The sequence below is a fragment of the Pelobates fuscus genome, chromosome 2 (genome assembly GCF_036172605.1).
Source record: "Pelobates fuscus isolate aPelFus1 chromosome 2, aPelFus1.pri, whole genome shotgun sequence".
Taxonomy (NCBI): Eukaryota; Metazoa; Chordata; class Amphibia; order Anura; family Pelobatidae; genus Pelobates; species Pelobates fuscus.
The window spans coordinates 267,446,542-267,459,440 of record NC_086318.1 but is presented as its reverse complement, the minus strand read 5'-3'; the positions used below and the strand labels follow the sequence as shown (position 1 = coordinate 267,459,440).

Here is a 12,899-nt window from a genome sequence, read left to right as displayed (position 1 = left end):
AAGTGCACTATGGGACAAGGGGAGGGGGGACACTATGGGAGGGGGGGAGAACACTATGGGATGAGGGGGGGAACATAGTATGGAAAGGGGGGGACACTATGGGATGAGGGGGGGACACTATGGGAGGGGGTGGAGAATACTATGGGAGGGGGAAGAATACTATGGGGGGGGGATACTATGGAAAGGGGGGGAGAATACTATGGAAAGGAGGGGACACTATGGGATGAGGGGGGGGAACACTATGGGATGAGGGGAGGAACACTATGGGAGGGGGTGGATAATACTATGGGAGGGGGTGGAGAATACTATGGGGGGGAGAATACTATGGAAAGGGGGGGACACTATGGGATGAGGGAGGGGGGTGGGACACTATGGGATGAGGGAGGGGGGGGGATACTATGGGAGGGGGGGGAAATTTCCTGGAATTTCCTTCTTAAAATGAGGTGCGTGTTATACGCCGATAAATACGGTATATAACTATAACTATACTCCTTTAATGAAATCTCTAACGAAAGATCTGGACAAATGGCTCGACAAGCCCATATCGTGCATTGGAAGGATTAATTCCGTAAAAAATAACATTCTACCACGCATCCTCTTCCTGTTTCAGGCACTACCTATTCGCCTTACCAAGGCACACCTCATTCCACTACAACAAGCGATAGTGAACTTTATTTGGCAAAATAAACGACACAGAATATCCAGGCAGGTTCTATATAGGACAAAAACGAGGGGCGGGCTGGGACTTCCTACGTAGCGATGTGGCACTCTCTTCCAGATGAGAGGAAATGGGTAGATTTGGAGTCACTTATTTTCCCGAAAGAAAATAGACCCCTGCTCAGAGTTACTTGCCCTGCAATTCTCAACTCACGGAGAATCTGGGATTCCTCACAACAAAAAAGCAAATGGGCATCCTCACCTTCCCCCCTCGTGCCCTACCTCCGGGTATGGCCGCTAGAGACTTCAGAAATCTGGAGCAAACGGGCCTTCAAAGAATATGCCACTTATATCAGGGCACTGAGATAATCAAGTTTGACGACCTCAAACAAAGGACGTATCTCACACCTACCGATTTTTTCAGATATCTTCAACTAAAAGATTTAGCAAAACAACCATACAGCAGCGCTTCAACCAATGGCGTTCTTCGAACGTTTATGCCTGACAGAGACCATGCCTAAGGGTCTTATAATGGTGCTGTACACCCAACTCTGCTCAGAGACGGGGGAGGGGCAGGCTGACATACGCTGACCAGCCGGAGTAGAATCTGGGCGAGGAGCTAGAGGGGATTGAATGGCAGGAGATATGGGAAGCTAGCAACACCACTTCTGTGTGCGTAACCCTTCAGAAACAATCCTTTAAAATGATGTTCCGCTGGTACACAACTCCTGTGAAGCTATACAGAATGCACAAAACCACAACTGATGAATGCTGGAGGGGTTGCGGAATGAAGGGGACATATTTGCACATGTGGTGGGAGTGTCAACTCATGGTCCGATATTGGAACTCAGTTAGGAACCTGCTGAGGCGGGTATTCTCTAGGGCCCTAGAGCTATATCTATAGACGGATGGACCAGGAGAGAACAAAAACTAATCCATAAGATTACCCTGGCAGCCAGAAAAGCGGTAGCAGCCTCTTGGCTGAAAAAGGATACCCCACGCATACCTGAAGTTCTATCGAGAATTAGAGAGATCCATCTAATGGCCGACCTTACGACAAGAGTAAATTTTACCACTAAAACATTTCATAAGGTCTGGGATCCCTGGGAGAACAGTACCTTGGGAAATAGATGAGGGCGACTACGCCTCCCTAGAGACTATTAGAGGTCCAAGGGAGCAGACATGGACTTCTGACGCTCCCTTGAGGTACCGCACTGACCACCCCCCCCCCCAATACACTCATCTGGCAAGATAAACTCAGATATACCAACCCCATACTCCCCTTCTCCCCCACTACTACTTCTTATCTTCTCTCTCTCCCTCTTTCTGGATACATCCCTTTCTCTTAAGGGACTCTACACCAAAAAACTTGGTATAATTGATCCCAACCCTAACTAGGGAATGCATACCTATGACCGAATATGTAACGAAAAAAACACTGCTGTACCTTTATTGTTATGCCTTTGCACATGTCTTACAAAAAAAAAGAATAAAAAAAAAAAAAGGGGGGAACTTTAAAGGAACATTCCACACACAACGCATTCTGCTGTCATTGCTTGCTGAAGTGCTTTATGTGTCTGGAGTCTGTCATATTTATAAAACATAATTTACAACTGGGGGGCAGGAACACCTCCCTAGCTCTCAGCCACAGAGCTTAAGGATGTGGCGGATGTGCTGTGCTAGTAGATGCATGCCTTTCCCCCTTTTCAATAAGTTGCATTACAGCTCATTGAGAAGCATTGTAAAGCTAAATGGTTATAGTGAAAAAAGGCTAATGGGTGCCACCCCAGGGTATTGTGTCTTTAGGGTGTTTCATGCAGTCCTAAAAATAATTAGCTAAATTTCTATATAAAAGGTATGCAAGTGCAAATGTGTGTGCTTGGTAAGAAAAGAGGCACGTCAAACTCTAGGTTTTGGTCTTTAAGGGTTTAATTATGTCCAGGATTAAAATGTATTTACAAAATTGTACCTTTGTAATGCACGCACCTGAATCACAGACTGTGGCGATATCCCCAGTTGTTTCACTGGCAGAGACAGCTGTAACCGGGCTTTTGTGCCCAGTGAGACTTTGCACATAGAATAACCTGCAAAGAAAATCGTAGGTCTGAAATAAAGCTTTGCAATCAATCCAGTAAATGCATACATTAAACAATACTATTTGCATGAATCTCATACCTGTTTAAATCCCATATGATGCATGTTCCATCCTTGCTGACACTAATTAATATACTGTAGGGTTTGCAAACAAACAAGCTGGTTACCTCCGCAGAATGCCCGTAAAGATGCACCTGTGATTCAACTTCAATTTCCAATGGCTATAAGGAGAATGAAAAACAGCAATTATAAGTCTATTCTAAAATTTTAAACAGGTTTTGTACACTGTATAATTTGTTATTAAAAGCTTAGCTTTACATAACAATAACAAATCATGTACCCATAAAAGCCATGTGTAAAGATTGAATGACTTTCTATAATACAGCTCTCTTATGGAAATGTAAAGCAACACTATAGTCACCAAAACAACTGTAGCTTTTAATGAAGCAGTTTTTGTGTATAGATCATGCCTCTAAAGTCTCACTGCTGAATGCCATTTAGGAGTTAAAGCGGCACTGTCATGCTGAACTTACCTTTTACCAATTGCTTCCTCTCTCAGGATCTGTTCTTCTTTTCTTCCTATCTGATCTAGTTTTAAGACAAAGTAGGGACTACATCCCAGTACCCACCCATGAGCAGTGGGTGGAGGCCCTAAAAGACAAGAACTGAGAGGACCTATTGTCCCCCTCCCCTCGGCGCCCACCCATGAGTGGCGGGCGGGCAGCCCCCCCTCCCCAAGGCCGCCACCCATAGGCAACAGGCTAAATTAAACCCGAAGCCCCTAGTCACTCTCCTCCCCCAAAAAATAAAATAAAGCCCTACCTACCCCCTTCACCCTAAAAAAAGCTGGGGGAGGGTGTGGGGGGCAACAATAAAACTAACTTTAAATAAAAAAAATGTAAAATACGTACATTTGAAGTCTTCTTTTTTCAGGCCTGAAAAAGGCCAAATGAAAATCCATAAAGCCAGAACGTTAAAAAAAAAAAAAAAAAAAAAAAACCAGAGCGCAAAAAAAAAAAAAAAATCCATCTTCACCCAGCAAGGGCCCCATGCAGATGGAGCTCAGCAGAGCGGGGAAAGACAAAAAGCCCTCCCACTCCCTGCAATTCGACTCTGATAAGTAAATGTATTTAAGCCAACCAATAAGAATGCTCTGATAGGTAAATCTGGAGCTTTACAGATCAGGTAAGGCTCACTATTTAGCCTTTGCCCGCCCTGTGGAGCTCCGCCTACGTGGTGCCCTCGCTGGGTGAAAATCGATAATTTGTTTAGCGTCGGGATTTTTTTCCCCGTGTTTTTATTTTTTATTTTATAAGTTCGAAAGGCTTTATGGATTTTCATATTGCCCCCTATAGAGTGAGGGAGGACATGGGGGGCTTAGAAAGTGGTGGGGAACACTGCTCTCTGATGCTTCTATTTTTACATATTACAAGGAGGGAGCTATGAGCCGGTAGCTTCCTCCTTGTAATAACTGAATGAACGAACAAACATCAAAATTCGGTGTGTTTGTTTGAAATTTCTATTCATTCATTCGTCTTTCTGACGACTGAATGGACGGAATTCCCGTCCGAATTGCGGACAATAGCGAATTTGCATGAAGACGTCCAGTATCTAAATCCCCACATAAAACGTTGATTTAAAAAGATTGATGACTTCAAAGGAGTCAGAGCCTGTGCAGAGGGATCTTGGCTCTGGAATAAGGTGAGTGTTTAACCCCTTAAGGACACATGACATGTGTGACATGTCATGATTCCCTTTTATTCCAGAAGTTTGGTCCTTAAGGGGTTAAAGGGTTATCTAAATCTTTGAGTGCTGAGGAGGGTGGGGGGAGGGGGTTGAGGGACACTGTGGTGTCAGGAATACAGCTTTAAGTTTATGTTTGAAGACAGAAAAAATTTCATGGCCAATATTAAAAGAATAAGGAATTTGCAGTGATCACAAAAAAACACTAAAATAAAGACTGACCCCCCTTCAAAAAATAAATAAATAAATAACTTCAACCAAGACTGCTTGGCAGCACATATATTATGCCCCTTTCGCCAATAGTATCATCTCACTGTGAGATCATGAAGTGAAGAGAACATTTTAGTTACTCGATTTCCAGCTACACACTGTGAGAGAGCCTGAGCAGTAACTCTACAATGGAATATATATAATTTCTTGATGGAGAGCACTCATGGGACTCCAGAATATTTCAGCAATCAATGTTCAAATACAAAGTGTCGACGTTTCAGTCCAACCGGACTTTTATCAAGACCTTGATAAATATTCTGGAGTCCTGTGAGTGCTCTCCCATCAAGACATTGTATACAAAGGCCGGAGATTGCACCGGGGCATAAACAAGACCCGGAGCAGTGAGTGCAGGACACTTGGAAGTGTATGTACTACTTTATATATACCAAAAAGGTTACGGTGGGTAATCAGTTGGGATTGTAAACCCCTTCCACCTGAAGTCTGTGGATAGTTAATACAATGTTAAACAAAAATCTGCACACCAATCAAGCCATAAGACTTGTTTTTCCTACAGAAATCACAAATTTGCAGTGATGTTACTACCGCAAAAGATCTGGGTGGGTATATGCAAATTACCCACCCAGATCATTCCATTTTAAACAGGGATTCCTTTGAGTCTGTGTTTGCTGTTTGTGTATACAACAGCTTTGAAACACAACTTAGGAAAAGATGCAAAACCTTTTTGGTTTTTGCTTCCCAAGCACTACCAAGTAACCGGTAACCAACCTCATGCTGATAATTTGCATTAACAATGAAACAGCTGACCATGAGTGGTTCACTGGCTTTGCATCTTTTCCTTAGTATTCTTCATGTATTTTATTTTTTGTTCATTAGTGTGCATAGGAGACGTAATGCTGCACGCTACACTTCTACGTTGAGCGCAACACCGAGGAACTACTGGGATCAGCCTTGCGAAGCCGATGTCTAAAGGATGGTGAGTCGCGGTGAATCCAACGCTCCCACGTTGATTACAATGCCAAAGTACAACAGAGGTTTGTCTCAGTGACTCCGATGCTCCCATCTTACAAGGAGAAAACCGAGACTTGCAAAACAAACAAGCCACATGAAATTTAAAAGGTTATGGTAACAGAACTACAGCAACAGAAAAAAAAGTATTATTAAGTACTGACAAGTTGAAAAATATTTGGGTGTGTTCTGTGGTTGGGAGAGAAGCCTGCGAGATGTATTAGGGGTATATGCAGTTGCTTATACTCTGAGTAACCTCAAAGTTAGGAAAAGTCTCCCATAACGAGAAATATTATTGGTAAAATACAATAGAGATAAACCTAAAGGGGAGAATTTTGGCATGATTAAACAGACATTGGCAAAAAAAAAAAAAAAGACATACAATTGCTATTTTTTAACATGACAGGAGGCTTCATATTTGATTAAGTCTCTCTTTACTAGAACTCCACAGCAGCACATTAACATAGAGAGAAAAACAATCAGAAAAAAGTAAGGAACAATAAAAGTCCCCTTCCAAACAACTACTTCTTTCTTTGCTGCTCCACATCAAGCACAGGTCAGAGTACCACTGCCTCCTATTCTCTTATGGGTGGCTGTGGGATTTATCTATTATTTTTATATTATGTACCTTTTATATACTATTCTTTGTTGTATTATTTGTGTTTAAGTATTCTTTGCATTGGGCTGTATTTCCCTTCTTTTTTGGGGGGCAAGGGGGTTCCCTTTTCCCCCCACTATCTTTCTCCCTCTGCCCCCTTCCTGTCCAAGGGTTCCCTTGGGATTTTTCTCCCCCCACGCTGTCGCCGGGGAGACGATCAGTTAACCACCTACCTGTTCTCTCGACTGCTGGGGCCGCTGAGTACGTCTCCGTCGGCTCTACATGTAAACTCCTGCTTGCCGGCATCACGCCTCCGGCCCCCTCTCTCCCTCCCACGCACCTCCAAGCTGCAGGACTCCAACAAGGTCGTGGCCCGTGGCCGGACCTGCCACGTGGGAGTGGCAGCTCCCGACCTCGTTCTTATCTCCCCTCCTCAAGGACTCCTCCAGCCGTGTACCTGGGGGGGGATTTGTTTCCACCCATATTTGTATATTGTTGTTTCCACTACTATTGAGGATATATAATGTACATTTGATTAATAAGTTAGAGGCCCATCTAAGGGGTAACCATCTACCCTAACACTTGGGCCTTCCCTTGCCGGCCATCCTTCCGGTCATGGCATTACATATATGCCTATATTTTTTACCTACTGTTTTATGCCTGTTGCTACAGATTGGCACCTCACTGCTGCCATCCCAGGGGTCTGGCCTGCCCTTAACCGTGCCCTTAACTGTTGGCCTGCTTTGTTTGTGCTCTTGTCCTCTTTGGGGAACCCTTCATCAAGGAGCTTCACAAACACGTGAATTTATTCAGACTGTTCAGGGCTATGTCATGGATTTTCACTCCCTGTCGACACAGGTTCACCCTTCCCCTATTCCCGTGTCTTCAAAAGTGCAGCAGTCCCTGAGAGATGCAGAGATTCAAGCCCTTTTTCAAAGGGGGCGCTGGACGATGGTGGTTTCTTCAGCTCCATATTTCTAGTGAGGAAAGAGTCAGGGGACCTCCGCCCGGTGAACAATCTGAGAAACCTGAACACCTTTGTGGTTTACCATCATTTCAAGATAGAGGGCATCCATCTCCTGCGGGACCTCCTCTGCCCAGGGGATTGGTTCACGAGACTGGACCTGAATAACGCCTACCTCTCGATACCGGAGGACCCCAAGTGTCGGCGGTTCCTCCATTTCCTCTGCAAAAGGCAGACCGTGCCAATTCGCCTGTCTCCCTTTCGATCTCAGATCGGCTCCGTGGTGTTTCACCAAACTATTGAAAACAGTGACCGCACACCTTCGATCCGAGGGTGTCCATTGCATCATCTACTTGGACTATCTTTTGCAAGGTGCCCCCCAGGCTGAAAAGTCAGACGTGCTCTGCGGTCTCCTTATTCGAGTCGCTGGGTTTTGTGGTCGGCCCTCTCTCCGTCGCCAGTAAGATTTCTTGGGCTTAGAAATAGACACAAGGGAGTGCCTTATATGCCTCCCTCAGTCCAAGATCTCGACCATTCGGAAGGAAATCCGGAGGATCCTTCGTCAGGACCAGAATTTGAGGATGTTGGTACGTGTGGTGGTCCTCTTCTCCGCATCAATCCAGGCGATCTACACGGGTCCCCTTCACTACAGGACAATGCAGCCCCTGAAGGCCCACTTTCTCTGCAGGAGACCCTCCTATGACCAAGTGATTCCTGAAGGCTCCTTCGTTCTGTTTTCCTCAAGATCACGGACCAAAGGGGCCCGTTCACGGTGGACTTCTTTGCCTCCAGGACGTACTATCAGGTTCCAACCTACTTCAGTTGGCTTCCGGACCCGGCTTGCACATCGGTGGATACTTTTTTTTCTTTCAGGTGTGGCAGTCTTAGGGAGCTTGTGTGTTCCTCCATGTGCTATGATCTCCAGGGTCCTGCTACAGGTCCGACGTCAACTTGTATCTTTGGTACTGCTGACCCTCCTATGGCAGAGTCAGGCCTGGTTTCCGGAACTTCTGGATCTATCCCATCAGGATCCACTCCTATCATCCACACGGACGCTCTTCTCGGACTCTCGAGGCAATCCTCACCCCCTCATGGTAGGCGGCCACCCCGCTTAGTGGCCTGGACTCTTTCAGGGGAACCTGGAATGTCTAAGCATTATCACAGTCTGCTAAAAACCTCACTTGGGATTCCTGGGACCCTGAAACTAGGAGATGTTACTTGTCAGCATGGTGCTTGTCAGCATCGTTGGTGCTTGGAATGGGATACCGATCCCTTTACGGCCCCTGTAGCCAGTGTCCTGAATTTCCTTTTGCACCTGTTTAACCTGGGGAGCTCATATCGCTCAGTTTACATGGCAAAGTCGGCGATTTCGGCAGCTCACGTATCGTTCTGAAGTTTCCCCATTGGTCAAGACCTGTTGGTTTGCAGAATTCTCCGGGGCGTGAGACTATCACGACCCCCAATGCCCAAGTTCTCCTCCCTCAGGGACGTGTGCACGGTATTATCCTTCGTCTAGGACTGGACTGATAATTGGGGCCTTCCCTATGTCAGCTTTTGGCCAAATTTGCTCTCCTACTATGCCTAATCTCCTTCCGTTGGGTCTCCGATGTCCGGGCTTTCGATGTCAACGCTTTTTCCTTTTTTCCGGACGGGGTGACCTTCGCTGTGTCTAGACTAAGTCGGATTTGTCGGCTATCTTCTACCGGTATTTCCGTGACTTGCCTAAACTCTGCGTGGCAACTGCTCTGTCTCGTGTGATGCGTACTTCTCCACTTCGCCCTTCCAATTCCGGTCAATTATTGATCTCTTATGTTAAACCTCACAAGTTGGTCTCTTCTCCTACCCTGGCACGGTGGATTAAATGGTGGTTGTCCTTGGCAGTTGTGAATTTGACCTTTGGTGCACATTCAATTAGAGGCTCGGCGGCCTCTGGCGCCTTCCTCGCGGGCGCCACTCTCCAGGACATCCTACGTTCGGCTGAACGTAGCTATTAGTGTAACTATAATCTTAATGTTATTAATGACAGGATGTGAATATTTCCCTCCCAGTTTCTCCCTCTCCTTGTTCCTTTTTTGATCATTTCACTGACCGCCTCTGGTTGATTGTTCTTCTGGCTTCCGATTGGGTAGGTCACATGGTTATTTTCCTTCCTGAGGGAAGGTCGGGGTAAGGGATGTTTATGGATATTGTACTGTCTGTAGTAGATTATGAGGGCTTCATGTTTACGCAGTACATTCCATTCGACTAACGTTTATCTCGTTTCAGTTTAATGGTTCATCTATGGATCCACGTTCAAGGTCTTCTTCTGGATAAATTTTAATGCTTATCTATGGATCCATATTCAGGTTCTTCTTCTGGATGAAGGTTGGCTTAGTTTGACTTCTACTACTACTGCTATATGTATATGATTGGTTCTGTTCTTTGTTTTTTGTCGCAGCTTGAAAGAGGAAGTAGTTTGTTGGGAGGGGATTTTTATTGTTCCTTACATTTTTTCTAATTGCTTGTTTTTCTCTCTACATTAGTGTGCTGCTGTGGAGTTCTAATAAAGAGAGACTTAAGCAAATATTTGCCTCCTGTCATTAATACAATTAAGATTATAGTTACACCTAAGCTAGTATAATCTACAATTAGAAGGTGGAGGGGGAAGATTATTTAACCAAACTTCTGAAATAAAAGGGAATCAAGACATGTCACACATGTCATGTGTCCTTAAGGGGTTAAAGTAACAGACACAAATCAAGAACCATTATGGCAAAAAAACTAAAAACCTAAAAAAACAGAGCAGAAGAGTCAGACAAAAAAGGAGAAAGAAAAAAAACTGGAAAACAAACAGGAGTATCCAGCAATTTCTTCTCAAAATAAAAATTATGAAATACAAAGCGACCTTCAAGATAAAACATTAGAAGATACTATAGCTATTCTAAAAAAGTCATGGGACATAGAACAACAATCAGTTACATCTGACCTCTTAAAATTCTGTTTAGAATCTTTGTTTCAGCAAATAAAGGGTGAAGAAAAAAAATACCTCAGAAATTAAAGTGGAAATTACATTACTAACTAAAGACGTACGAAACATTGAAGACAAAATGGAGAATATGGAGATGTGTTTGGAAATTCAAGAAGAAAAAGAAAAACAACATTTAAATCGAATTAATACCCTAGACAATAGGTTAGAGGATATGGAAGATAAATGCAGATTATGTAATTTATGCATAAGAAATGTCCCAAAGGAAGCTACACAAGATAAGCTACTGGGATTCCTAGAAGATTATATCAAGAAATTGAGTCTCAGATGTGACAAATAAAAAAACCCTTTTTTGAGAGGATAGAAAAGCCAAAAGAAATCGCGAAAGATATCCCAAGAGACATAATTGTATGCTGCAATTCTTTTTTAATGAGAGAAAGCATCCTAAGCACCTCAAGAAATGCAAGACAAGGAAGGGAAATATTCTAATATCAAAATACTTCAAGATATATCTTTTCATACAAGAAAGAAGAGAAAAGCTTTTTATCCTGCTACATCTATTTTATGGAAAAATAAAGTATAAATGGGGCTTCTATAACACGCTACATATAACATATGAGGAAAGAAAATAATCATTGACTCTGTAAAAGCAGCACTAAATTGGCTCTCAGGCAAAGGCATACAGTAAAACTAAACAACATATGATATATATTGTTTTCCTTTTGTGGGGGGAATGGGGCAACAGAGATTGTAGTGGATTTTTAAAAATCTAAATAAAGGATAAATTAAGAGGGAATAAGACAAAGTGATATATTTAAATGTTCAAGGCCTAAACTCACCTTTCAAGAGTTCTTGTCTTTTTGAACTCTTGAAAGGTGAGTTTAGGCCTTGAACATTTAAATATATAATTTTAGCCATTTACTGTAGATATCTTTTCATAATTTTATTGAAAAAGTATCTGGTATAAACCTTAACATGTCTGTTTTTAACCAATGAGTTTCCTGTAAAAGGATTAAAAGTTAACAGACATGTTAAGGTTTATACCAGATACTTTTTCAATAAAATTATGTGCTTCATTAGTAGACAAAAAAAAAAAAAAAAAAAAGGGGATGCTGTTCTCATAACAAAAAAAATCTTGATTTTCAAATAACAAACATTATGGTTAAAATAGATAAGATCAAACAGGGAATAGTATTTATAGGGGGTGACTTCAATAAGGTTTTAGATTCAGAAATTGATAGGGTATCTAAAGTTAAAACAAAAAATAGAAATATGAATGAGTCAAAACAGTTCTTAAAAGTAATAGGAAAATATAATTTACTAGACTAATGGAGAATACGCCATCCAGATGAGAAGGATTATACCAGTTTTTCTAAAACGTACCACTCGTACTCAAGAATTGATCTCTTCCTAGGCAATATAAAACGGACAAGATAAAACGATTAAAAAAAATAGAAATTCCAGAGATAACATGGTCAGACCATAGCGCAATGATCCTGGAATTAAAAATTAATGTTTTAAGTGGTAAAAGAACTAATTGGCATATGAACAAGTATATTCTAAACAATACGCAACAAGTGGAAGAACTCAAAGAAAAAAATTAAGGACTATGAAGTGACTGCTCCAATATGATATGGTGCACATTTAAATCGGTACTTAGAGGTTATCTAATAAAAATGGGAACACAAAATAAGAAAAAAAAATCCATCATCCCTTTCCAATTTATATATAATTCTAAATGATATAAATAGTAAAAATAAGGAACACACCACTATTATACTCTCTGAAAAAATAGAAATAATAAAAACAAATAAACGAGATATTAAAAATACAAACAATCAGAAACTTAGAGTATATAAAAACCAAATGATATTACAGGGGAAATAAAGCAGATAAAATGCTGATTAAGAACGTTAAGGGCAGAAAAAACACAAATTTTATACATACAATCGTAACAGAAAATGGTCCCCAGCTAACTCCCCAAAAAATAGGAGAAGCATTCAAATGAAATAAACAACTTTTTCAATGGAAGAAATGTCATTGGCTATTGACTCATCAAAGATCGACAAAACTCCAGGACCAAACGGATTTCCCACTAGGGTTTAGAAGGTATTTAAGAGCGAGATTATTAAAGACATGACAAATGCCTTTAAAATGATAGGGGAACATAAATCGTTAACAGGGGAAAGGCTCTATACTACTTTAGTCCCTATCTTAAAACCAGAGAAAATCCCAGATTTGGTAATAAATTATAGCACCAATCTAGCTAATAAATTCTGATACTTAGATTTATGCATCAATAATAGCTTCAAGATCAAAAGTGGTACAAATTTGGTACATTTAGATCAGACAGGCTTTATAAAAAAAGAACAGCTTCCAACAATATCAGAAGAATGATTAATATATTAGATAGAGTTGAAAGATCAGGAGGTCCCACTTCTGGCTCTGTCAGATGCTGAAAAAGCTTTTGACAGGGTCAGGTGGGACTTCCAGAAAAAAAATATGTAAACATTGTGGCCTGATACGATGGATATTTGATGCAATATGGGCCTTGACTAACATCCCAAGGCAAGAACAATAGGAGGGGGTATATCCTCTGAATGTTTTAAAATAACAAATGGCACCAGGCAGGGTAGCCCCCT

The 12,899-nt window shown here is 42.0% G+C and overlaps 1 protein-coding gene across 4 annotated transcripts in view; it reads right to left on the bottom strand.

Annotated features, from left to right (window-relative positions):
• Positions 1–12,899, bottom strand: part of LYST (lysosomal trafficking regulator) — a 710,683-nt gene that overhangs the window by 51,189 nt on the left and 646,595 nt on the right. For all 4 annotated transcript variants that reach the window (XM_063443375.1, XM_063443377.1, XM_063443378.1 and 1 more), the window contains 2 exons: positions 2,833–2,972; positions 2,644–2,741 (listed from right to left, as the gene is read on the bottom strand). In XM_063443375.1, the coding sequence (XP_063299445.1) occupies positions 2,644–2,741; positions 2,833–2,972 (238 nt within the window). The remainder of the gene's footprint in view (positions 1–2,643; positions 2,742–2,832; positions 2,973–12,899) is intronic.